This window comes from Varanus komodoensis, unplaced genomic scaffold (assembly GCF_004798865.1).
Source record: "Varanus komodoensis strain SLA01 unplaced genomic scaffold, ASM479886v1 scaffold15, whole genome shotgun sequence".
Lineage (NCBI taxonomy): Eukaryota > Metazoa > Chordata > Lepidosauria > Squamata > Varanidae > Varanus > Varanus komodoensis.
In genome coordinates, this window is record NW_025335440.1 from 23,648,869 (window position 1) to 23,676,028 (window position 27,160).

The 27,160-nt window shown below is 42.4% G+C and overlaps 2 protein-coding genes across 5 annotated transcripts; both read right to left on the reverse strand.

The window, feature by feature from the left end:
• Positions 1-476: 476 nt before the first annotated feature.
• On the reverse strand, positions 477-20,507 carry LOC123020861 (polycomb complex protein BMI-1). 4 transcript variants are annotated; one of them, XM_044425066.1, is made up of 10 exons: positions 20,403-20,507; positions 5,739-5,872; positions 5,291-5,387; positions 4,652-4,707; positions 4,506-4,556; positions 4,141-4,249; positions 4,009-4,054; positions 3,500-3,598; positions 2,767-2,847; positions 477-2,663 (listed from the first exon to the last, which is right to left on the reverse strand). In XM_044425066.1, exons 2-10 carry the CDS (start codon positions 5,848-5,850, stop codon positions 2,328-2,330), a joined length of 987 nt encoding a protein of 328 aa, XP_044281001.1. In that variant the 5' UTR covers positions 5,851-5,872; positions 20,403-20,507; the 3' UTR covers positions 477-2,327. The 4 variants fall into 4 exon arrangements, with proteins under 4 accessions (XP_044281001.1, XP_044281000.1, XP_044280999.1 ...); XM_044425065.1 differs by lacking the exon at positions 20,403-20,507 and adding an exon at positions 12,493-12,602; XM_044425064.1 differs by lacking the exon at positions 20,403-20,507 and adding an exon at positions 11,024-11,355.
• Positions 16,036-20,575, reverse strand: COMMD3 (COMM domain containing 3). The gene is made up of 8 exons (XM_044425067.1): positions 20,403-20,575; positions 18,604-18,715; positions 18,440-18,503; positions 18,297-18,331; positions 17,892-17,952; positions 17,748-17,804; positions 17,585-17,644; positions 16,036-16,451 (listed from the first exon to the last, which is right to left on the reverse strand). Exons 1-8 carry the CDS (start codon positions 20,530-20,532, stop codon positions 16,392-16,394), a joined length of 579 nt encoding a protein of 192 aa, XP_044281002.1. The 5' UTR covers positions 20,533-20,575; the 3' UTR covers positions 16,036-16,391.
• Between the last annotated feature and the right edge of the window lie 6,585 nt (positions 20,576-27,160).

Sequence of the window (27,160 nt, forward strand, 5' to 3'; positions counted from 1 at the left end):
TACCTACAACTTTTGTATGAAACCGTATCACAGAAAGGAAAGTGAGGGAATATTATTACGTTGATTCAAAGATGGCAATCCATACCCACTTACCTGGGAGTAGGCCCACATAACAAAGCTGGACTTACTTCAGAATGGACATATATAGGAGTGTATCATAAGAGACATTACCTTAAAATAAATCCTATTAATGTTGGCAATTAAGTTGATGCAGACTTCTAGCCTAGTCCAAATCAACTCCTCTGGAAATAAGCATTTATGTTTCCAGTAAGTCACATACCAGATTAAACATGCTTCAATTTACAATCTTCCTTAGCAGTAAACTCAGTTTAATTAAGCAGAACTTAAATTTTCATGCTCCCAATCTCAGTATAAGTGTTTGGTTTCTTGTAATAGCCTGTTACACTTCAGAATGTTAATAAGAAACCTGGACATTGACTAGTCTAGAACATCAGAAGAAGTAGCAACAAGATATATGCAAAAGTAATGATTTAATGACTGTAAGCAAGACAAAGCAATAGAATTGTGCTTCTTTTGCAGACTGGAGACAATGAAATGTTTAGCTACAATTTCTTCATACAGACATGAAACAATAGTCATATAGGATAAACACCCTCACAAATGTGTAACTGAGTGAAGAATGCGCGCGCGCACACACACACACACTTTGACCAAAGCAAAGCACAAACTGAAAAGTATTTGGGAGGCTCTTCATGATTCTTACATTTGAAAACTTTCCTTTTTCCCCCAAACTGCAATGCCTTAAGGAGTCAATTGTATAAAAGGGATTCCCCACAGCTTATTGGAGATCTCAAAGTACCTGTTAATCTTTAACCAAGTTAGTACTGTACCATATACATACATATATATTAAAACAAATTTAGATTAAAAGCCTTCATCCAGAGACTTACTGATTTCTTAAGAAATAATGAATGACAAAGGTTCCCACGTATTTTATGGCTTCTTATATGATTTCCTGTGCTTTTTTAAGGAAAAAAAAAACACAAACCCATCACACAAAATAATAGAACGAATGAAATAGTTAACTCACCCCCCTGTTCCTCCATTTTCTACTTCTCCTGTAACCTCCCCCTCCTCCCTCCGGCATCATTAAAACAATCACATTGTGTAAAAGTAAAAATAATATACTACTTGGAACAAGACAAAGCTCGTAAAATCCTTTTGAGATTGCCAATTGCTTCCAGGTTAACGCTGATTTGAGCTTGCACTCCAGCCCTGCAACCTTCAAACATCACCAGGGAAAAAGAGCTCATATCTGGTAAATCAGCAACAACCTCATAAGGGGCATCTGCATCCACCAAACTAGCCTGGGAATTTAACCACTGTATTGAGTGTGTGCAGAACACAATATTTTCTTTATAGTATTTATAAATATATCATACAATACTGCTTCTTGTTTTGTCATATACCAATATGGCATTGTTCAACAAACACAAAATGCCATCCAATTTTTACAAAAACAGTGTCTTTTTCTTTGATTTTTTTTTTCTTTAAACAAGTCAGTAAAATAAACGGCAATACCCGCTTTTAGACCTACAGGTTGTAAAACACAATATCTATCTTTTTTTCTTTGTTCTTTTTGTTGTCGTAATTTTCTGTTTCTTCTTCCTTTCCTCCCTTTTAAATTGCTTCTGTGCTGCAGCAGAGAAGTTATGGATGCAACACAAAAATCAAAATGGCTAATAAAGCAAGAAATTGTTATTCACAGTGGCATGGCTACTACAGGTATGCATACATTCTATGCATATTCAATCCGGTTTTGTTGACAAATCTCAAGATGGAAAAAATATCCACTTGCTTTTACAAGTTCACAAAAACAGCGAAATAAACAATGAACAATCTGAGAGTGTGTAAATGTAGGAAGTTAGTCTGGATTAGCAAAACTATATCCCATTAATGATATGCATTCATTCCCAGATAATCCTGAGTCCAAACTAGGAAGTAGGTTGAGGATGGGTAGCAACCCTCCCTCCCCAGAAAACAATCAATTTTTTGCTCCCAGTTTATCAGGGTTTATACCTTGTTGCTCATTGCTAGTCCTTAAGAAACTGCTTTTAAAATTGTTGCTGTTTGCTTCAACGTAGGGTTCATATCAAATGCTCACCCAGTAGGTCCCACCATTTTAATATCCAAAATGTGTGTAGAAGACAGTCCTTTATTCCTTTTTTAAAAAAGCATTTTGGATGATCATCACTCGTGGATTAAGTTCTATAAAGCTGAATGGCAGGGAGAGAAAAAGACAGAAGGGCAGAAAAGGGAGCTCTAAAGAAGTGGTGGGGTTTTCAGTCTGAGGGCATTTCAGTGTGTCAACCAGATGAAGTTGCAGATGAACCATTTATAGATGACTTCCGGGCTCTGTTGGCGAAGGAAGAGTGGTGGTTACTGCCAGGACTACCACCAGTCCCATTCATAGTACTAGAGATATGAGGGAACTGAGGGTGTGGAGACTGCACTGGAGTGCTGGGACCAAGCAAACCACAGGATGAAGTAGAGGGGGTGCCTCCCGCAGGGCTGTTCGCCTTTTCACTCCCAGAGTCACTTTCCAACTCTCCACTGTGGTTTATGCCATCTCGCTGGTGACTGCTCAGCTTCATCCTTTTGCAAGTAGGTCGCACTCGGTACTTCAAAGGGAGGGGGCCATTCTGCAAAAGAAGCCCCAAAAAACACATTGTCAGCAGCAATACTTTTTCTCCCACAGCTAATTCAGAGTTACAGAGAGAAGCTGCAGGCTCTTGGTGTATTTACCCTTCTCCATGTGTAAATGTAGGCAATATCCATAAGTGTGTAGTAGTCCTTCAAAGGCTCCTCTTCATACATGACGTCGATCTGCCAAAGAAATGTAATTCAGCTTCATTTGATGTATGCCAAGCAGGAGAAACAGCAACATGCTCACAGACAATATGATTCTCACATCACTCACTTCATCTGAAATTTTATTCAACTTTGTTGTCTCAAATGGGACAAATTCTGCCATATATCCAAGATCTGCATCTTTCCAGAAATATAATTGAATTTGGCAATAATTCCTCTTTTAAGAACACTAGACTTTGGTCAGATTGTTCATAAACTCTTTGACAGCCAATAGTGTAGGCCTTTATTATTTTTTTTTTTTTAACCCAGAAGCAAAAACCATTAGCAAAACTCTTGAGGAACATGGAAAAGACTACAAACATTTCACTCCAAAATTGTTTGAAATGTGGCATTGATTATTATTCTTTCATGGCAAGCAACCCTGGACAGAACAAAGGAAAAATGGCTGGGGTTATTCATCTGATTTGCCTTTTTGAAAACAGATTATTACATTAACTTAGAAATGTTTCTATATAAACTAAAATATACTACTAACTTACATACAGTATTACACAGTGTGTGCCTACTAGTTCTTGATAAGAATATTTAATAAAGAACATGACTTTAAATTAAGCACTTCATCTTAAATTGTATTGGAAATTCTACCAACCCCTTAAGCCAAAAGTACCTGAAAAGTATTTGGTATGTCCATTTTGTTCCGCAGAAACTTTCTCAAGTGCATTACAGTCATTGCTGCTGGGCAGCGTAGATATCTTTTGTCATTCATCTGTTAGGAGCATTTGATTGAAAAAATAATGCATATAATTAAATACTGGCAATAAGCCTCATTCTAATAAAGTGGTTAAATATAGTGGGGAAATAATCACAATTAGTTGCTTATCGCTGGAGCAAAATAACTGGATTAACATGCAGAACAGTGAAACCGAAGGGCCAAAATATCGAGCATGTTCACTAGGAATTTTGTAGATAACTTACTTTTTTAATTATGTAAGGAAAAATTGGAGACAAAGTGTATGGAACTTATTTTAGTTGTCAAGAAGATACTATAAAGTTCTGTACTGTAGTTGCCTCTCTTGTTATTTTATTTGTGGGAAATTAAAATATGCATCTAGTTGACCCTCCAATGTAATATAAGTTTGTCTTTTTCTAAAGAAAGGTTGGAAGAAATTTATTTACCTCTTCTCTGGGTTTCTCTTTCTCTTTATTTCCTTTCCGTTCCAGTCTAGGAAGAGGAATTATACAATGATTACAAAGAATTGCAACCTATAAGCATACAGTTAAGAGTAAAATATTGCTTTTGCAACTTGCCTATTTTGATCAAAGAACTCAATGGATAAGCTTATTATCTCATCATCGGTTATAATCCTTTTGTCTTCATCTGCTACTTCTCCCCTGTCTTCATTAGAGCCATTGGCAGCTGCACAGAAATGTCCAGTCATTTACATTTTCAAATTCAAATCAGGAAGAATTAGAACAAAACTTAAGTTACAAGGGAAATGTCTGATAAAATATCTACAGATACTGAAATTGCTCTTAGCATGTATAAAACATTTAAATAATTTGTGCTCTGTATTACTACTGAAATATTATATATGGGAAAATTATTTAACTGCATTAGTTTATGAGTAATATGACATTTTACATCTATAAAACAATAAACTGGAAGCTTTTACCATCAGCAGATGGGTGAGCAGCATAGAAGTCTCTTCTTCTTTTCATTTCATCTGAGTGAACAGACATATTTGTCATTTAGTTTACTCCAGCTTAGCAGATTGTAGTACTGTGCTGTGCTGACTGTTTAGTTTAACTGTTTACTTACTTTTGAAAAGGCCCGGTACTAACTTGTACACAATGTCTTGGAGAGTTTTATCAGATCTGAAATGTACAATTCCAAGACATACACATTTAAAATTGTGTCAGTATTGAAATTCAATCTGCATCTCACACCTTAAAAAACCCTGAATTCATGTTCGGGCCAGCCACAATTTTAACAAAATTATTTGTCATTTGCTAGAAACCTGTCTGGCCCAGTGTTACTTTATTGTTAAAAATGCAATCACCTAATGAAGAGGTCATAAGCTAATAAATCACCAGCAAGGAATAGGACTTCTGAAAATAATTTAACCATTGACTTTTTAATCAATATTTTACATGTACAAATATCAGTAGTTTGCACTAGAGAAAATCAGGTAATTAAATTTACAGGGTGGCAATAAGGGAAGATTAATTTGCAGTCTGGACAGAACAGACCCAAAAAAGCATATTGTATAGGAAGGGACAAGGATCAGAGAATGCCCAGACTGAAATGTTAGTCTGATCCTTCACCCAAGAACGTCCATAAGTAATCTCTTTTCAGATTTGAACTCAATAAAGAGATGGCAATCAAACAAACACAAGCAGTGCAAGCTCACAGTTATAGCATACAGCAAACGAGTCACATTCATAGTCCTTTCCCTACCTTATGTTTAAAAGTGGTCTGGTTTTGTGAACTTGGACATCGCAAATAGGACAATACTTGCTCGTCTCCAAATAGTGCACGATACATGTCTTACAGACTATAAAGGGAAAAAAAGTATATATGGAAAGAACCAAGATTTCAAAGAAAAAGCAAGATAAATTCTTTAGCTTAAAAAAAACCCTGTAGTGCAGCTGGCTTTTGCTAAACTGAGAATCACAAAAGTGAACCATCTCATATCAATAAAAGATAATGACTAAATCTTCAAGAGCTGAAAACTGTCTCTAAAACATATAGGACAAGTTTTCAAGGCTGCAGAAAACAGCAGCAGCATAGGAAACAGGGTACCCTTTTCTTCTGACTGGCATCAAGAGAGGCTAATGGGATCACTCCTTTCTCTGGATTTGGGTAATGGAGGCTAGGTGAGAAGCAGCCAGGCAGCAGTACTTACAGGAGTGCAGGCACTCGATGATGGTGGTTGCGTCAATGAAGTACCCTCCACAGATAACACACATGAGATGGGGGTTTAGCTCGGTGATTTTGATTCGGGTGGTGCGATGCATTTTTGCGCAAAAATAGGCAGCTCTGAAATATACACACAGAGGAGCGTTTAAGAGCCACATGGGGCACAGGGAGGGGGAGGCACGGTTCCAACACATCTCTTCTGCCCCCTCCCCGACTTAAACGTACACCCCGCCTAAGAGGAGGAAAAAACACACCCCTGTGTTTAAAGTGAGGAAGAGGGCAGTGCAAAAGGGAAGCTGCCAAGCCAGGCAGCGGGGAGGGCAGTGCCTGCAAGGAGAGAGGGGGCCGCTGTTCTGCCCAGTGCCCACCTGCCCTCCCCCTCCCGCATCGGCTGACCCGGGAATGGGGCGGCGGCGGCCGTCCCACGGGAGACTCACAGAAGGCTCGTGGGGGCCCCTTTCCCGTGGCGCCCCGGGCACCTCGATCACGGTGGCAAAGGTATGAGTGCGGGGAGAAGAAACGGAGCCCGATCCTGGTGCAACTGCGGACGCTGCCCTGGGCATTTCCGGCGAGAAGGGGGAGCGGCTGTGGCCACAGCGGTGGCGACAGAGAAGGAAGGAAGGAAGGAAGGAAGGAAGGAAGGAAGGAAGGAAGGAAGGAAGGAGCGAGCGAGCGAGCGAGCGAGCGGAGGAGGGCGGGCTGGCGGGCTGCCTGGGTAGATCGGGCCTCGCCGCACCTCTGCACAAGGGCCGGCAGCATCGACGAGCCCGGGCAAGGCGCGCAGCGTGCACAGCCGGGGAGCGGATCGGGCCGGCCACCGGAACTGGGCTCTGTTGCTGCCGCCGCCGCCGCCGCGTCGCTGCCTGGCTCCCGGTTGCCTCGCCGCTGCCGCCAGCCCAACAGGCTCGGGACGGCGGCGCCTTCGGAACCGAGCGAGCGAGCGAGCGAAGGGTTGCTATAGCAACTTACACTTACACTTGGCATCCTGCCACCGCCCGGAGCGCAGCGGGGGGAGGGGCCCGGATTGGCCGGGGGGAGGGGGAGGGGAGGGGGAGCGGTGCCGAAGAGGATGTTTCCAGAAGTGGCGCGGGGGGGCTCTGGGGGCGGGGGGCCGGGGGGCCACGCCGGGGGGGCTGGGTCGTGGGGCTCCAGCGCCGCCTCCAGCGCAGGGGAGCCCGGAGGAGCCCGCAGGGGGCTCGGGGCGCCGCGGCAGGGCAGGCGCGGAGGGGCGTGGCGGGGGTGGGCCCGGGAAAGGGGTCTTGCTAGGGACAGCGCGTCCCCCTCGCCGCGCTCCCCCCGCGCCGCCGCCGCCGGATTTTGGGAGCCAAGGGGACGGGGTGGGGGCCGGCGGAGGGAGGCCAGGAGCGGCGCTGGCGGTGGGAGGCCTCGGAGGCGGCCCGAGCCAGCGCTGGGGTCTGCGCCAGGCCGAAGCGAGAGGCTCCTCCCGGGGGCCTCCATCCACGTCGACTCGGGGCAAGAAAGCGGCGGCGGCGGCAGCTGAGCCCACGCCGCCGCCGCGCTCCCCTGCGCCCCTCCGCTCTGGCTGGGCTCCGCTCCGCTCCGCTCCGCCGCGTCAGGGGACGCTGCCACAAGCCGAGGCTCCGGGCACTCCGCCGGGCACGCCGGGGAGGCGACCTCAACGGGGCGCAGGTCTCCCGCCGGCCTCTGCAACAGGCCGGTCAACGCTGCCTTGCGCGGGGAATCGCCTCGCCGGAGGAGGCGGTCGCCGGTCCCGGCGCGCGCCTCGACCCACACCTTGTCAAAGCGCGGCGCAGCGACGAGCGGGAAAACTGGCAGCCGCCAATGTCATTTCCAGAGGTTTGCAAGTGCGAGCCCCACCGCCGCACAGTTGCGCCTCATCTTGGAGCTGCAGGTTGCGAGGGGAAGTGGAGAGAAGCCGCAGGCAGACGCCTGCCCCCAGCCCCACGATCCCACCCCAGGCAGGCAGGCAGGCAGGCAGGCAGGCAGGCAGGCAGGCAGGCAGGCAGCCCTCGGCCAGGCTCGGCGAATAATTTACGGCGCGATCAGGTCAGGACGGGGTGGGGGGAGTGTTCCTTCCCCTTTTCCGTCGCCGCCACCCAGAGCACAGGTTAAGTTTCCTGATCTTAGCAGATATCCTCCTTCTTCTGAACCCACCACAGTCGAGTCGAGACAAAATACTTCTCCGCTTCCAAAAGAGCCATGAATTCCAGCCAAACTTGCCCAAGGAAAAAAAAGAAAAAGGGGCGGTGAGGGGGCGGGAGGAGTTTAAGACGTTGCTGGGATTGCCCGGAGCAGAGCCAACGAGCAACCTTAGCAAGCAGCTTCACTTGTTCCGACGGCCTCTCTCTGCAAGCCCCGGGACTGGAGGGGAGAGGAGGAAGAGAAGATGGGTGGGGGCGGGAGAGAAAAAGGGCAAATGCTGCGCTGGGAAAACTGTTGTTTGTCTACAGCACCAGCCGTATCCAAAATGTTTGAAAGAGCGAAGCGAAAGAGGTCTGGAGAACAGGCGAAAAGGAGGGAGGGCGGCAACAGCCTTGGCCTCAGTCCCGCGTGCAGCAGGGAGGTTCGGCTCACGAATACGTTGAGCGCTGGTCCTGGAGAGACCTCCCCAACAGCATCCACAGAGGGGGAAGCCGCACCTCCTTGGACCTCGCTAGCCTCTTTTCTGGGTACTCCTAGATTTGCCGTCCCCTTCATCCAGGAGGAAGGGTTCTTAAGTTTGTCTGGCACGAATCATCGCCTTCTCCACACCCACCCCAACTTTCTTCTTTTTATTTGTACAAGCCGAGAGTGCAGGCAATCTTAAATATCTCATAATTACAAAATAAACTACAGCCCAGGTTGTATTAATCGGTTGGCTTAAAAATCTTCTGCAGCACTGAGACACGGAGGCAACGTAATCCTTCAGAAGATACTAACACATGTTTTATTTCACGGAAACAGCCTCTCTCCCTAAGTGGAAGAAAACTCAAATCAACCGTGACGCTTGTTTGGTCGAAGCTGCCCCTTAACCGCATATTATTTATTACCCAAGTGAGCCCTCTCCCCCAGGGCATGGTTGGAGGTATCTCTGAAAGCCGGAATTTTAAACCGACAAACTGAATCAAAGCAAGAAGACGCTTTTCTCACTGGAAGACACCAATGTACATGCCCCTTTCTATTCATATACATCACAGATATAAATATAAGAGCATCTCATTGCCAAACACACTAACATGCTTAGGAGTGGAGTTTGAGCATCTATTCCCTTTCCCCTCCCCTGAAGGTTCGTTTCCCACCCTCACCCCCATGTTGATGTCCTGTGTAGATACTAGTCAAGACAACTCCCTCCCCCTTTTAAGACTAGGTAACATATTTTGTTTGCAGACCCAGTCCTTCCCAGACACACATTCAACCATAACAAGAAAGGAAGGGTAAAAACATGCTATGACAGTCAATTGAAAGTCTGGGAGGCCTTACATGGGTTACCTCAAACTGAAAAAAGTAGGGGCAAGCCCTGATATGCATGCCTGGGGGCACTCTGTGAATTAGCACAGAGCAGCAGCATTGGTAGCCCTTCACTTACCAATGTAGCCGAGGCTACCCAGAGACCAGATATGCTGGAATGAGTAAAGCTGTGTGCTTTAGACACAGATCAGCTCTGATGGAGCTAATTCCTGAAAGTGATTAAAGCCATTTTTCTGTAGGTGGAAAAGTGATTCTAAAAGCAAAGCATGTCCATCTCTGTTGAAAAACTGTGCCCATCCCTTCACGGATCAGGTTGACATGTATGTGCAAGCACACTGCAGCAGAAGACACCAGTGTGCGCAGCACAAGCAAACTCCTGAAAGTAGCGCAGGGAACTCTCCAGCTTGTCGCCTATAAGCAAAGTAGCGGCTCAGCCACAGCTATCTCAGCATCCAACTTCCAACAAAAGCCTTCACATTCAACCCAGTCTCCTTTCTACCGCTTCCTACAAGATTGCATTTCTAGAATATCTCCAGTCCTTGGAAGATCCTTTCAAACAGACTAGTTTTAAACATTTAACTTAAAACTATTTTAATAAGATTAACTAACTGTAGAGGTTTTGCAAATACCATGAAGATGCTGTGACCACATGCCTAAATCTCCAAGTTTGGAGGCAAAGTTACATTTTACTTGTGGGGAGAGAAACTTTGATTTGGGGTTACTGACTTGTTTCCTACAAAATATTAAAAGAGCAAAAATGGGGGCATTGCAAGGACTGCATTGCCAAGGCCAAGTGGTTTTAGATGAAAGGCACAACCAAGTTTCTTTGTGCTAGGCACACCAAGCCAGAAGAGCGAGAAGCACAATCATCACGTTTCAGATACTAGTAAGATCTTTCAGCTAAGATGCCTCTGTCCAGTCTAGAAGGATGGGGGGGGGGGGGGGGGGGGGGGACGGGGACAACATCAGCTAAATAAAAGAAAGCCAGTCTAGAAGATCCTGCAGGTCGCACCGCCTCAGTTTCCCCAACTCTCCCAATATGCACTGGGCAACTTCTTCGCGATCAACACACTCAGGCTAGAAGCTCTCCCCAAAAGTTATTTTTCCATCTTTGTCCTGCCCTGCCCTCCCCAAGGCTAGAAACGTTTGCATTTTAGGCACAAATGAAAGGGGCCACACTTGAAGCGAAGTGAGAACCGCCATCTTACAAGCCATTCAGTTCCAGCCCAAGTGCTCGCGGAACTTAAGTTAATAACATTTCTTTAGAAGTCCCCATGGGTACAACGAACCCTCCAGAGGGATCGCCACCCCCCGCTGGACCCATCTCTATAAAATGGGCACACTACCTGGCTTGGAAAACCCCGACCGACCCGTTTCTTTCGGAAGCAATCGCCATCCCATGACCCAGGCAGCTCCAGATTCCATTAACTGTCCCCGTTCAATCAAAATCTGCATTTAAACAAAGAGGTCTGCGCCCGAACAGCTAGCAGGGGCTGAAAATATAAATATCCTCCTCGGGGACCCTGCGCCCAGAAAGATTTTCGGGCCAGCCTGTGGAAAGAAAGGAACTAAAATTTGCAAGCCTGGGTGCGTAACGAAATTGAGAGCACGGGCGGCGGCGGCGGCGGCGGCGGCGGCGGCGGAACGTCTCGGTGCGGGCGGGCGGCGGGCGGGCGGACGAGCGAGCGAGCGTGGCTGAAGCGAGACTGTCAGCGCTTTTCCCATACGGAAAGCTTGGGGACACCTAGCTCCCCCTCGCAGCCTCCCTCAGCCCCCGAAAACCGCCGCCGAGCCCCCGCCGCCCTCCGGCCCGGGCCACAGAGCACGCCCGCTGGTACATACCCGCGAAAAGGAGCTGCTGGGTGACGATCGGAGCCGCCAAAAGAGACAATGAAAGTTAAAAGTCGTTCAGCAGAAAATGAATGTGAGCCAAGCGGCCATCTTGAAATGAACTGCAGACGCTGTCAATTGCAATAAGCGTATTGCTGCCGCCGCCGCCGCCGCCGCCGCGCTCAGCTCATTTTAGTTCCAAAAACACCCGGGGTCTCCTCCTCCTTCTCCTCCTCCTCCTCCTCCTCTTCCACTGACCTCTCCAGGTTCCCTCCGTCTCCCTCCGAGTTTGCGCTCGGTTTCCCCTCCTCTTCCTTTTCTCCTCTCGCTCTCTCCCCCACCCCACCCCACCCCCCTTAAATGCGTGGCTCCGGTGCTGGGATCTTAAAATCGGTCTAATCCTAATGGGTCGCCTCGCTCCTCTTCCAGCGGCAAGCCATTGTCTCTCGCTCTGCACTCGCGCTCCCTCTCACTCCCCCCCCCGTCAATCTCTTTCCCCTTGTCTTGCTCTCCGTCTCTGTGGAGTCCTCTCTCCTCGCCCCTTCCCTCCCCCTCTCCCTCTCCCTCTCCCATGCATATACACATATATATTATTTCATAGCTGCTGTGGAGGAGCGGAGGAGGAGAGTGGCGAACGAGGTGTGTGTGTGGTGGGGGACTCCAGTGCTGAAGGCACACAGTGGAAACTGACACCGTCCCCAAAATGGCTCAGAGTTCGCCCGCCCCGCCAGCGTCACGTGGGGCGCCTCATTCCTTAAGGGTGGCCTGGGAATTAGTGTCGGTGTAGTCGGGCCCGTCAGCCTCGCTGTGACCCAATCCCGCGGCTCGGCCGCCTCCTCCCTCCGCGCGCCACCCTCCCCTCCCCTCCCCTCCCCCGCCCCGCGCTCTGCCTGGTCCTCCTCCTCTCCCCGCTCCACACGCGCGCGCGCGCGCGCACACACTCTTCGCCCAGTCCTCCTTTTCTCCACGGCACTCACGCTGCTGCCTGTTCCACCTCCTCCCGCCCCCCCTTCTCTCTCTCTCTCTCTCTCTCTCTCTCTCTCTCTCTCTCTCGCGCGCGCGCGCGCGCGCGCACAGAGCATACAATGCACTATTCCTTTTCTCCCCTTGTATACATACACACCCACCCCGCACGACACACTCTGTGCCCATTCTGTTTCCACGTTTTCCCTCCTTCCCCACATTTCACACACCCTGTCACCTCACACGCGCAATCTCATTCTTTCTCTCTTAACAGTAACACGCGCGCGCGCGCGGCTTCTTTCTTTTCAGTATTTACTACCACTGACCGACATCTAGCCCTTGAAAGCAAGACAGAAAAACACTCCCCCCCTTTTCTCTCTCCAAGACGCAATAAATTGGCTTAGTCCATTTCCCCATCGAAACCCTCCGAGTCTCAAGCCTACCCTGGCTGCTCTTTTCGCCTATCGCAGAGTAGCCCTTCCCGTTCCCCCAGTGGTTGCCCAGTCTCTAGAGCCCACCATTTTAAAAGCTGAAGATTATGGCACCCAAGGTTTCCTCTTCAAAGCATCCCGTCTATTCTTTCTGTGCAAACAGACAAAGCTCTTCATCGTCCACGCTCAGACTTTCTGCTGATCTTCCACGTGATGTACCCATGCCTGAGATTCTTTTCACACCACCCAAGGCATCGTGGGCAAGACATTCGTGACCCCATGGAGATTTTATGCGGGTCGTTTATTTTCGGGGGCCATAGAAGTTGGAAGAGAGAACGTGCCGCCGAAACACAGTCCTGAGCTTCGTCTCCGAGCTTCCACCTTCACTCCTTGTCTTCCGTTTACGTTTTCCCGCCTTGAACATTCAATCCTCCAGTTCTCTCACCTCCGCTCTGCTTCTCCTACGGTGTCTTCTGCTCAGCCCTGCAGGTATCCCATCACTTCTGCCTCCATACAGTGCACCCCCCCTCCCCAAGCTCATTCTCTACCTGGTGTTTTCCAGCCCTTTGTCTTCGACTCATTTCTCCTTCCATTGACCACAGTAGTCTCACGTGCGGAGAGTTCATGAGCGAATCCTTCAAAACTATCCTCCTTCTTTTCCCCACCTTTCTCTCCTTCCTTTCTTTCTCTCAGCGATATCCAAAGGTTCCCGATCCCATTTCCCTTCAGGTAAATTCTCCCCACATACCCACCCTCTTCCTCACACACATTGCCTGTGCTTTGATCTCAGCCCCCCTCTCCGTTTTTTCTCCTGCCCTAAATGCCTTCGATGACCAACCTAGACTTTCCACCCCCACAATAGGCTGGTCCTACACTTTATTTCACAACCCCAAAGAAGCCTGAGGTCTTTGTTTTCCTTTGTTTCCTTTATATTTTAATTTGTTCAATGTGTTCAAACGCCCCCCGCCCCCTGCTCCTCAAAGCTAGCCTGCCACCCATTTTGACCGGCTTGGTACGTTTCTTCCTGGCTTTAGACACGCCTTCTCACTTCCCGCCTTCTTTCGGCGTAAAAATCCACTTCGCTACACGAGCTCCGCCACCTCATGTTTCGTCACAGCGAGTGTTACTACATTTAGGTAACAAATTCCTTCCAGACCTCCCCGCCGCCACCGCGGCCGGCACAAGTCCAACCTTACCACAGATTCTCGCCATTTCGCCCCACCCCCACACCGACTTATACTCTTGTACACTTTCTTTGTCAAACGTTTGCTCGCTCAGTCACACAATTTTCTTCTCCAGTACACATGGGCAGAATCCCTCCAAATGGCGCGCGCGCCTTGGGTACAGACCCAGGTAATGGAGGTTGGGTGGAGGCTTTTTTCTACTTCTGGGTGAGCATTTTCAGGAGCCTGGAAGAACGAATTCGAAGAGGGGACACTCGCACTTTCTCACATCACCCCTTGTCTTCTTCTGGCCAAGACGCATCTATAACGACCAACGACGTCAAACATTTCTTGAGAGCAAACACCACGCTTGGAGCTCCTTCCCTGAGGGGAGCTGGGTTTACTCCTACTCTCCATTTCAGGCAAAACTTCGGCTTGACGATTTCAAGGCACGGTAGGAACGGGGGTCCAGTCTGAGGGACCCCTCTCAGCAACGCTCCAGAGGAACGACGACTTACTGTAGGACGGAGAGTGAGCCGGTAGCTCTCAGCGCACAACCAGCCATATAATCGAAGAAGGGCTGGCACAGAAAATACTCCCTTACGAAGCAGTGAGCCTGGTATCGAAGACAGACACGGGGCACAATCCACCTCCCACTGACGTCTGAGAGAAAACTCACATTCAGTGTTAATGGCAAGCTTGGGCTGCTATCAACACCAGAGAAAACACCATACTATCCACCCACTCCCTAGCCCACCATCAATACAAGTGCCCCCCACCCACAGTTTACACCTCCACCTGACAATCTGATCCCCGAGTGTGTGTCACAACAGATACAACATTGTCACCAGCCCCAGTTTCTGTCGGAACTGGTAAACTGAGAGAATTTAGCATTCTTTTCTATGCCATGATTACAATGGAAGGAGAAATTCAACACTCCTGGAAGACTATTCATAGAGAAAACGCTTTCAGCTTTCAACTTCCATCACTGAGGGAGATACTGGTTGAACGATTGCACCCATATATGCTTTGTTCAAAGCTTACAAATGGGATCCATGGCTCCACACAGGATGCCAACACTGGTGCAAGGAAGAGCCATTGAATGAAATACTGCCATATCTTGGGCTCTAAAATCTGCCGGAAGTTTTGGCTTAACTTTGTCATCCTAGATGAAAATACCACCATGGGGCTTGCCTCACCTCACTACTCCATCTCAACCAAAGGCAGAGAAAGTTCCTTTCTTACAGTAGCATCAACCAAAAGTAGATATGGTTTTTGGTTTTCCAAATCTGTTATCCTTAAGCCACTTTATCACCCCGAAACAAAGGGAGATAAAAGAACATACCTCCTCCTGTATGCTCCCACCACTTAAAGCAAAAACAGGGACTCCTGTTTGTATGAATCTAAGCAATGCTGTGGTAATATTTTTGTTACTCTTGTTCTCATTCCTCATCATGCCATCAGTCTGTAATGGCAATTGCTGTTCCTTTCTTGACTGAAACAAATATAGTAGCCTAGAATGGCTACTATGGATCATTCAAGGTTTTTCTTTAAACATTTCATCATGGAAATTGCACATGCAAATTCAATACCAGCTACTCAGATTTTAGCACTGCAGAAGTGCCCCTCTTGGAATATTGAGTAAACTAGTGGATTTGTTTCCCTCACTCTCCTCTGCCATGCATGGAGACGTATGAGAAAGTATTATGCATGTAAGAGCATGGACATTATGCTTTTAAGGCTCATAGTATCAGAATAAAATAGCAAATTCCTATGGCTGCTGGACTCTCTCCAGACACACTGGGTGTCATCCCCTCCTAGCAAAGAACCCTTCAACACAGGTAGGCAATTTCTCTTGTTCTTTTCAAAATGGCATAGTGTGTTCAAGAGGATGAAAACGAAATGGGAACTCTGATTTCTCCCCCTACCCCCGCAATATACCAGAACCGCATCACTACTCCTTTCCCAGACTGGGTGTGTAATTGCTAACTGGGAAAGCAGTTTCTACCCACATTGTGAGATGGTGGTGAGGGTAGGAATGGGGGGGGGGGTTGTTTTAAGTTGTGGAGACAACGCTGGTCACATTCCATTTATTGCCATTCAACTGCATTGAAGTGAAAAGGGATGGACTGGTGCAATTAACGGCACTCCGGCCATTGTCTATCTGCATAAACTACTGAATATTTTTAGAGTAAATCTGAGTTGAAGCAGATGAACCTTTGCATGTGAATCACTTTAAAAAGAAGTTGTATCTCATTTTGTTGAAGTCATGATACAAGGGGCTGACTACTTAATTACAATACAATGGAGCTTGCCGAGATTCAGAGTTCCCCAGCCCTTTAAAATAATTTTAGCTGTGGAGGTTAAACATTGAACATTGATTCTTATATTGGAGACCTCATGAGAATCCAACCTTCCTCCCCTCCTCAACAAAAACACAGTATTATAGACTGACACAACACACAAAATAATTCATTGTATTTATTAGAGCTTAGACATGGTGAAATGAGAAAGAAGAAATGAAGAAATCTTCAAGAGAGTGCAAGACAGAACAGTGGGCAGATATTTAAAAGGGGGAAGGAGAAAGGAGACAGTTGTCTAATAATCTAAGAAATAAACATTTTTATAAGGCAAGATATTAACAAATGTGACAGTCAGAACTGCACACAAATCTTGTAATACTGTCCAGAAAGCAGAACATTCCATTTCAATATGGCCAAAGATTTATCAAAGTTCTGGGAAATAAATAGAATAAGGAAAAATCATTATTATTCAAAGAAGAAACAAGTGATTTTTCTTCTTCTTGGATCCAGCAGATTGCAATTAAAGTTGTGTTGTTCTCTCTAGACTTTTAGCTGCATCTTTTAGTTTTCCAACTAAATCCTAAAACATAGAGTAAGAAGTTTAGAATACTTTTGCTAAATAATCTTGTTGCTTGCATAAAGTTCTGTGAAAGTCTGTCATCAAAGGATATCAAATTTGCATGTGTAAAACTCAGTGTCTAACACATTAACGATGTCTATGGTTCAACATGTTAAAGAAACATACAATCTCTCTGCTATATCTTTTAGTAAATGTTATATGATGAATGTTCTCTATGCAAATATTGTGCTAATAACATTGACACATTTAAAATGAAAATGCCTAACTAAATATAGAGCAGGGTATAAATAACTGAGGTTGTTAAGTATCAGATTGAAAAGTTTGCTATTTTTCTTACTATTTAATGGAACATAAACAATTCAATTGATCCAATACATTTCTAATGCTGCTGTCCAAAATATATTTACTCAGAGGTACAGTATATTATTTTTAAATCTTCAAATAAATGTGGCAAGGAAAACTTAATATTTAAATTGTTTCAAAATTCAAGTTGTAACTCATATCTGTTGATTACTTTTCACAGCTACTCAAGCTTTGTTTAGGCTGCAATCTTATACAATTTACCTAGAAGCAAATCCTATTGAATACAATAGAAGTTAATTTTAAGTAGACATCTACAGGACTGGGCAGGTAACATTACAACAGTAATCTGTTATGAACCAAGTCCCATTGTGTTAAGTGGAACTTTCTCTCAGGTGCATAAGATTGCAGCCTTAATTTTTTTAAAGACTCGGATTAGATTTTAAGTTCATATTTATCTTGTTGTGAACTATGTAAACTTTAAAGAACATACTTTACAATTCTTCAATAATTTGAAGAAGCCAAATTCCACAGTGCTTCCACTATATATAGAAGTATAAAGTGACCTTCCCTTTTAGATATCCAGTTAAGACTTTTTGCCCCTCAAAAAGCTACTCTTACAAGACACTACATATTATGTCATTAAGCTTTTAAATCCCATATTGAGAAAGTACAAAAGCAAGTATTTTTGCAGTATATTTTAAGAACTATATGACATGGTCCATCACTTCACACTGTACTTTTTGCAAAGTTTACTTTTGGTGGTTTCCTGACAGAAAATGTCATTCTAATGACACCCAAGAGAGCACACACACAAAGGTGATAAGAAATACCTGTAACTGCTCCATAGAACAACTGAAATTAATATCTGGGTGAGATCTTGAGTCACTATTCTAAAAACAACAAAAATTCCAAACATGAGAAGTTTAATAGTTGGCAAAGCCTAAAGAAATCTTTAATACTAATGGTGCAAGATGCTAAAGATTGGTACAGTACCTCTACATTTAAGGTCATCAGATAGGCAGGGTGGTAATTTTTATGAAGTTGATTGGTCTAAAGTGATAAGAAAGGGGGGGAGAATAAGAATTTAGCAGGTAAAAAGGAAGCAGAATTAATCAATACCCATATGGTTTCAATTACCTTGATCTGATACTCCAAACGCCAACAAACATCAGTTATGTGTGGTGGACATCTGCCTATACTGAAGAACACAATGATTATCTGTTGGAGTATGTTATGTTCAACAACATGTTGTATACATTTTTAGGTGGGAAAAACCCCTTCTTGTTCCATACATCATTAGTATATATCAAATATGAACTCAGGGAACAGGTTACCTCAACTATGTAACTTCTGCAGATTTTTTTTACTGTTTCTTTTCTAGTAGTCCTTTATATCATTACTGTAAAGGTATGTTTAAACTTAACAAAATCTTAAACTTGTTTACTCAGAAGCAAGCATTTTTCTATTCAAAGAGGCTTACTCCATAGTAAATATTTTTAGAATTACAGCCTTAAAGTATTAAAATGATTTCCCTTGACATACCTTCCCAATAGGATTTCCAAAGTATCTTTATTTTTCTGTTAAAAGCAAGAAGGGGAAGAAAAAAAACAAGAGTTTGCCAGTTTTTACAGACTTAAAAAAATCTGAAAAGATAAGTCAAAGATGATAAAAATGGGCTTGAAAACCTGGTATTCAGTGCAAAACTGTTCAATTCTTTCTCTGTCAAACTTACAATCTTCTAGAAAGGTGCTAAAAGGAAAACCAGAAAAAGATGTATTAGCTTAAAAGCCAGTAAAAATAGGATTTATAGCAACTGGTAAGAAACTGAAGGGCTTTAAAATGGGAATACCTTATGGCTGATTTGTCAGCTTTTTGCTTTCCAACTTCCACTATACAAGTTGCAGCTGCTGCATGGCAATATTTTAATACTGCTGGATCAATATGTTTCAAGTCTGGGTGATCTAAAAATAAATGAATTGTTGATGATATACTTCAAAGGGAAGTTTGAAATATATGTGTTATGGAAAACTTTCCCTCCATGCAGGTACCTGTAGCACAGTACAATTATAGCAGCTGGGCAAACAGTGTATATCATATTGGCAAGATTTAAAATTACCATTATAAACAAATCCAGGATTTTGTTTCCTTAAGTCTCTGTACATTAAAAAAAGCCACAAGTAATACTGGGGAACTCTGATTCCCTTCACATCATAAATGAATACCTTTTCACAAAGGTCAGTACCTGACCTCAGTTGTTCCAGTATCAACTGATCTGGATTTATCCCACTAGATCATAATGTGGCATAGAAAGGGAAAGTAAAATCTCATTTTCTAAAACACAATGTCTTGGTTTTCCCTTTCCTATCTGTTTTTATATGCAATCCATTCCTGGAATTTACTGCCAAGCCCGGACTTCTGGAACAAATTAAACTACAGAACTACAGAAATAAAATAAATGCTTTTGGAATATTTTTCTCTAATTTGGGGATTTCAGGAAGGAAAGGAAAAATCCCCCCCGCCCAGGACTACCAATTTGCAAATACATCAGTAGTTGAGAATAATTTTGTGAAGGATTTTGAGTGCCATATGAAGGTTCATTGAAAACACAGGCATTAAGTTCGCTTTTCTAAGTCCAAACACCGTGTCACTTCAGATCTGGCTATAAATTCGTCTAGGCACAAAAATTCTAACTTTTTAAAAAAATTTTGCTGAATCCCATCTAAGTAAATAGAACTGTTATTCAACAAATGCAGTGCAAACTAGTTCCTACCGGAGGCCGCGCGTTTTCAAAGCAAGCGCTGCAGAAAGGCAAACGGCAGAAAACAACCCCCTTCTTTCCTCGCTGCGCGAAGCGGACGGCCTAACTAGATCGCTTTGGTGCATGCAGCTGCTGATTACCGGTGAAGAATTTAACATAAAGCACAGAACGGGCCCAGAAAAAAAGCACAACTTCTTCCTTACAACCTTGCATACACGTATGTACACAAAACCACACACCATTTGTGAAGCCTGATCTTGAGGCTAGTACCATGGTACTTCCAAAATAAATCAATCCGTTTACAAGCCTGACCTTTGCAAAATCGACAGCATTCATGAGCCTAGAATTGCTGAGAATCACTTGCCAGACAACAACCGCTCCCACCCACTAAAAGCGATGGAAATAATCCGACAACGAATGTAAATTGGGGGTGGGGATACCACATTCAACAACTACAGGCTCTCGGCTTTCGGGACAGAGGCTTCACACTCGCTTTTAGGCCACGACCGAGCGAGAGACTCATTTACATTTCTGCAAGGAAATGACAACCGCAGGGAAATGGAGGAGAGAGAGAGGGGAACGACAACAAAAAGAAAACAGACAAAGAGAGAAGACAATCTGTGGGTGGTTACATTTAACGCTGCTCGGGGCTGGGGACACTTCCTGCGTTTCAGGGGAAGCGATCGTGCAGGGACACAACAGCCAGGCATAACAATGCGTCAGGACTGGCGGGGGGAGAGAAGCTCAAGAAAGGAGCCCCCCACCTCTTTCTTCCTTCCTTCGCCTTGGTTGTTTTCTCTTTTTCTCTCCGGCTCCCAAGGGAGCACCGCAGGCTTCAAATTCCTGCTGGCTATGGCTTTTTGCTCGAGGAACAGCGACCCAACACTTACCTAAGGAGGCCTGGCCGCTCAGCAAACTCTGGAAGGCAGCCTCCAGTAGAGCCGCGTAGGCTTTGGGGGAGAAGCAGCCACGATCAGCCAGGATCTGCAAGCCACTCTGCACAGACTCCGACAGCTCCATTGTGAGCCGCGCTGTGACCTTCGACACGCCACCCACGTGATAGCCGCGCTCAGCTGATCTTGCAACTCAAGGCGAGCTGCTGCTTTCTGCTTAGAGCAAGCAAGAGGAAAGGCGTTGTTGTAGCTGCTCTTGCAGTTACGAGTTCAACGTCCAATTCCCCCCACCCTTCCTTCAACCCGCTCCTCTCCTTGGAGCTCTGTCTACCATAGTTATCGATGCTTTTCCTGTGATCCAACTAATCTTTATTTGTAGCATAATTTTAAGGAGGTTTTGTTCTTTCTTACATGAAAGCAAACTCTCGCTATCTCCCTCTATTTCTGAGTGGACATACCTCCTCAATTATATTTTGTGAATACATCCAATCTTTGCAGGGTTTCTGCTTATGAATCTAAACACCATCTTTAGTTTATCTCATAGGGATGGCCAGGGAAATTACTCATATTTGTTTACAAGCTACCTGTACACGTACAGTGAGTTGTTGGGCGTTTGATATGCCCCCCTCTTCTTTATACTTCATAGGAGAGTCACATAAGCTATAACTGTACTTAGAAGTTCTGTATATTTCCTTAAATTTCAGACAAATGGTTTAAGATACTGGGACTATTAAGCTCACCCCACCCCCAACAGCAGAGAAACTGCAAAAAAGCTATTGCAGTTACGATAAAATTATTAAATAATCTTGCTCATTTTCCCATACAGTCTAGCTTTAAAATAATCATCTGTTCTTGTTTTAAATAGCTAGGTTGTTTCTCTTTTGTCATTTTGATAGAATTCATAATTGCAACAGCATTTATTGAAAATTATTCATATATTAAAATGTTTAATTTTCCGTGTTAATAGACATAGAAGTATTGCCATCAGTTTTTATATTTTTATTAGTTTTTGCAAAGAAGGTTCTTAAAAACCAAAGTAATTCTTGAGTTGGGCCACAAGGGGTTATGAATTTGGAGCTTTTGTTTACTGAACTGATTTTCTTATAAACAAACCCTTTCTAATGAGGTAGCCTCTGTATTACAAGCCATCTCATTTTGCACTAAGGCTAACACAGCATATACTTAAAGCCAATCTAGATATCCTTATAGCATCTTGATCTAAATGTTCCAGCTAGAACATTTATTCCTATACAAAATTTACTTCAAGAGGTGATTCTGGAGCATAGGTCATGTTTAAGCACAGGTAACAGCAATTCCTAGTTAATTATAATCATCATCATTATTTTATATCACCCAATAGCCAAAGCTCTATGGGCAGTTTACAACACATAATGACTAAAGTCATGTGGCCACCTAATTTGAAGTAGCTCATCTTATAATTCTAAAAAGTTCAGTTGGGTTGACAGCTCATTTGTTCTGTTTTTCTTAAGTGTTCCCTTGAGCCACTTGAATAGAGGACTGCTACCAGTACTACTACTAATAATATATACAAGGTAATGGAAGAAATCATAAGCTTTTTGTGAGTGATGTGTAATTTTGTCATTTATTATAAGATTAATCTCCTGGCAACTTCAGAATAATTACAGATAATTGAATTACAGCACAATCCTATGTCTGTTCAAAGCAAAAATTTAAAAAGCCCTTCAGTTCCCTGGCTGGAGAATGCTGAGAGTTGTAAGAGTTTTTTTCCTGTCTAACCATTCTTAGGCTTGGCCCCTAAACTGAAGAATATGGACAAGCAATGACCTTTTTAGAAAAGTTGTTTTTAAAGTCAGTTCAAAATTACATAGTACATACCAGTCTTTGATATACATGTGTAAATTGGCATTTTTGTTGTTTCTATGTATTTATGCCAGTATCCTCTGTGTATGTATAAGGACATAAACAGCATAATTAATGCTTCTGTTGTACAAGACTACATCCTTGTAGGAATGAGTCCCACTGAACAGTGTGGAATGTTTAAGTAAATATGCACAGAAGCAAGCTATTAAGAGGGAATCACCTTATCACTTAACTCAGTGGTAATCCTCCCATTGGCTTTGAAGTAAATATGGATTGTACCATTATTAGGTTTTGGTTATGTCAGTTTCTGAGTGTAACAAATTACATGGTCCTTAAAAATGTAATGATAATTGCAACAACATATTTAGCAAGATCATGACACTTCTGTATAATACACACAATTACTTCTGTAGTAACCAGCTGGACCTACTGAAGAAAATATCCAATTAAATAACATATAAATAAGGTAACCACCAGGACTATCACATGGAAATTCTCCTAAGACATTGTTTAACAATTAGTTGCATTTAGAATATGAGTAAGAATATTATTCATCCTCTTGTCAAACCTCAAGGAGAATGAAAATAAAGATAATAGTTTCATTTACCATTCAGCTGGCATAGCCAATTATTTCTTCTTGTTCTGAGTACCTCATATCTTCCAGATCAAATACTTTGATTAATATAATGCGAAGTCCATGGTCAAATTATTCTAAGAAGTTATAGGACAGTACCTGCCTATATCTAATACACTCTGCATTTTTATATTATCTTATTTAAAAATGCTTTGCATCTATATTCTAATAATCCACTCCAGTTCACAGACTAGCTTTCTGAGGATGCCATACAATATTGGGCCAAACCCTTTCTTGAAGGGTTCATCAGATTTTTCCTTATTGCTAAACCAGATATCTGTTTAAAAGAAAGGAATTTGGCAATATCTGTCCCTAATTATTCAGAATTAGTTATTAGATCAGCCTTTTTTTAGCTATTAGCCTCTTTTCTTCCAAGTAATTAAACTATTTTGCATATTAGAAATGCTGCATGCGTTAGCTGATTAAGTGGCAGAGAGTGTATGAACTCTTTTCACAGGTAATTTCAGTACTTGTGTACAGTGATAGTATTAAGAAAGAGTACCTATCTTTGTAACAGTGAATTGTGTGTTCAGTTGTAAGTTATTTTATACTTAATCATCTAAAAAATCAAGTTTTGGTAATATACATTATTTAAATGTGATTGATTAAAAACTGATGAATCAACTAGTAATTCTTAACAGTTGTTTGTCTTAGATATGTTAATAGGTCTTGCTGGCTGCTTCCTTTTTTAAAATGTATTTTTAAAAAATCTTTGGTTCACTAAGAGTCCTGAAACACTGTTGTGAATAGTTACAATTTCAGACTACAATTTCAACAAAGTGACTTATGGCACCTTAAACACCAACAGATGTATAGTATAAGTTTCGTGGACTATAGTCCACTTCATCACATACAAAAAGAACTACAGGTGTATGTACAGTACAGAAATTGTTAAAGAGAGAAGAAATTAAACGTAGAAAATACTGACAAACATTTTTAACAATGACCATTTACAGAACAGTTGCCACTGAGAACTTTAGGTAAGCTAACCTAACACATAGAGCTTGGTGTTTGGATTTGTTTTTAAATCCTTTATTCAAGCTTATCAGCAACTGTTAAATGTGATGGTCACTACAGGTACTTTTAATTTCCTTTGACCTCAACTGTATATTTTAACCCTTACCATGTATATTAACTATATATATGAAACTCTCAATAACACACCATGCATCTGATGAATGAACCATAGTCCATGAAAGCCTGTCCAAAATAAATATGTTAGCCTTTAAGGTTAGTAGCAAAGCACAGGACTGTTGCTTTGCTGCAACAAACTAATGTGGCCACCCCCTTTGACCTGCCTTTTCATTTCCTTGTTAGTGAAAAAAATCATGTAACTGAAAATAACCTGAAATACATAGAAACATATACATGAATATAGTATATTTATACACACACACTATACAATTATAGTACATACAAGTAAAGACTGGGAACCAAAAAGCCACAAAGGCCATATTTGTTGCTCTTTTTTTAAAAAAAGAAAGGATAAAAAAGTAATGTTTTGAACAAATTATTTCCATGCCACATCATAAAATGCTTTTCAAGCCCCTTTAGCTGTCGTATAGAGAATTGATATCAGAGGAAATATGGCAACACTAGAGTTTCTTTGGACTCACAGAACTTTCATGATTTTTTTGGATTCTGGCCCGAGATGAATGGATTCATACATATGACTGAAATTATTTGTTATAAAAGTTACTCACAACTGGGGCTCCCTGCAAAATAATCTTATAACCTTCAAGTATTAAAGAGTTACCCATGACACTAGGGGAGACTCTGGCCTTGCAGATTGTAGGACCAGTGAATGATTGAAGCCCTCTACTTTAGTTAAACTACTGACTTTTCAGCACCAAACATACACTTTTTATTTTCCAAGATTAATTGTTAAACTTCAAAATGTTATCTGTTGTTTTTACGCTTTCTAGTGTTGCTTATTTAAATATTAAATGTTTAACCATTTGCTTTATTTTTTATTAAATAAGCTGTCCAAGGATATAATTTATGATAAAGGACATCATAACATGTTTTAAATAAATACACATATTAAATATCTGTAAGCAGTGGTTTCTAATTTTTGAAGGATACCTCTCTAAGATATAAAAAGTTTTAGCAGCAAAATCTTATGCTCATTATCCACTGTACTGTAAATTTTACTTCCAGGTAAGTATTCTAACCTTAATATCCTAAGCTATGGTCTTTCCATTACATAGATCTTTTTCTCTATGAAATAGTGCCACTGTTTTCTTTTCAAATATACCCTACTGCAGGATCCAATTGCACATTTAAAAAATGCTCATCTGGGAATACAAATTGAAACATGGAATCAAATTATTGTTTATTTTAGATATAATCCAGCAGTACTTAGCAAAACTTGATTTTGGTTTAAAGAACACTATGAATGTGAAATGTAATTGTATTTTTAAAAGTTTTTCCTTATTTTTAAATGATTTTCATCTCCTGTTGATCACTAAAAAAAAATGTGATCAAAGAGGAGCAGGCGCAAAGGCACTAGCTTTGCAAACCTAGAGAGTAATGCATATACTCTTTGTATTACTACAGTAGACATAAATTCCTGGTAGTAAAATTTATTTATATTGACAGGATTAGGATATTAATTACTCAAAGAACAGAAATCAGAATACAATTTTCTGAAAGATGTCATATATATAAAGGAAGGGTTAGTATATTATCTCGTGTAAATTTTATTTCAGTAATCATTGATCCATCTTACTCTAACTATAATCACTTATCACACACTCACTTTATATTTCATCTACAACATAAACTCAATAACAGGTAAATTAATGAAAGCTTGACACATATTGCTGCTACAGGTTTTGCTTACCAGCTTTTGGTGATAAGTTATAACCTTATCACCAAACCTTATCAGTTTCCTTACTGAGAAACCACTAAAAAGATCAACATAATTAAATGAACTATTTAGAAGTATCCTGATGATTGGCCAATTGAGTTGTCTGATGCACTGAAAACTGTATTTTTAAATCACAAAATCATACACCTGAGGAATTATGTGCAAGTATAAATAACATCATGATTTCATAACTGATTAATACGTGTATATTATTAGTATCTGTCATGTTTCATACTCTTTTAGTATACATTCAATATAGTGTGATATTTCTTTTGTGGTTAACTGTGCCAAAGGCCTGTTAAATTACCACATACATTACCTTTTGAAAAAGAAAGCTGCACCAAATGTCACTTTGTTTAGTACAGGTACAGCCTATCATAACAATAGTTAATGAGATTAGGGTGCTTACAAAAAGTAATATATTCATTTGTTTAGGAAAATTACAAATATATACCAGCAACAACATTTCAGTTGAGCTCAAACGAATTTCTTTGCATTGTGAAAGCCACCTGAGTATACTTCCCAGAAGAATAACCAGGCAGTTATGCATCAACTTGGACACTTAACAAAATATGTTATTCTCTCCAGTCACCTGTAAAGGATGAGTGGGATTCAAAGCTCACCAAAACAAAGAAAGAAACCCAAGGATTTCACTGCAAGAGATAATTTCACTTACTCCATATCACTTAATGGTTAAAAGGGAAGTTTGTATTCCAAACCTGCTATCGCTAATAATCACTAATTGGACGTATCAAAGGGAGAACTGTAATCAAGGCCCAGTTCTACTTAATAATAGTTTATCAACCAGGAAACACATCCCAAAAACAATATCAGCTCTTAATATCATGTGCATAAAACACAGTGCACAGAACCCTGCATTGTTAATAATGATTTAAAGAAGCAAAATTCAGCCATGCATCTTGAAGCAGTATTTTTGTTTTGATACCCTGTCATCAAAGTGAAAGTTGGAAGGGTAATGACCCCTGAAGCCCCCAGCCCACATATTATGATCAGTTTTATTTTTCATCCTGCCAGTAGAATGCAGCAGAAGAACAGAAGGAACATTAGAGAGAGAAATCAAAATATAATTGACTCTATTTACACATGCCTTGTGTATGCATGTAGGAAAACTTTATTTAAATAGAGGAAGGAAGAAAAAGAGAGGAGAACATGGAGGTAAAAAATTACAGCTATAAATCAATGAGTGATGGGTCTATACAAAATCAATACTGCAAAATTTCCCCTACATCATCCTTAGTAGAATACGTCTTGCCAAATAGTTTAACCTTCTCTCTTTTTAAGTAAAAAACCACATTCAACCTTTGAAAAACCCATTCCTATTTCTATTAAGTTTTCAGAGAAAAGACCTATTTGTGAATTTTTATCCAGCAGTGTGCCCAAGAACAT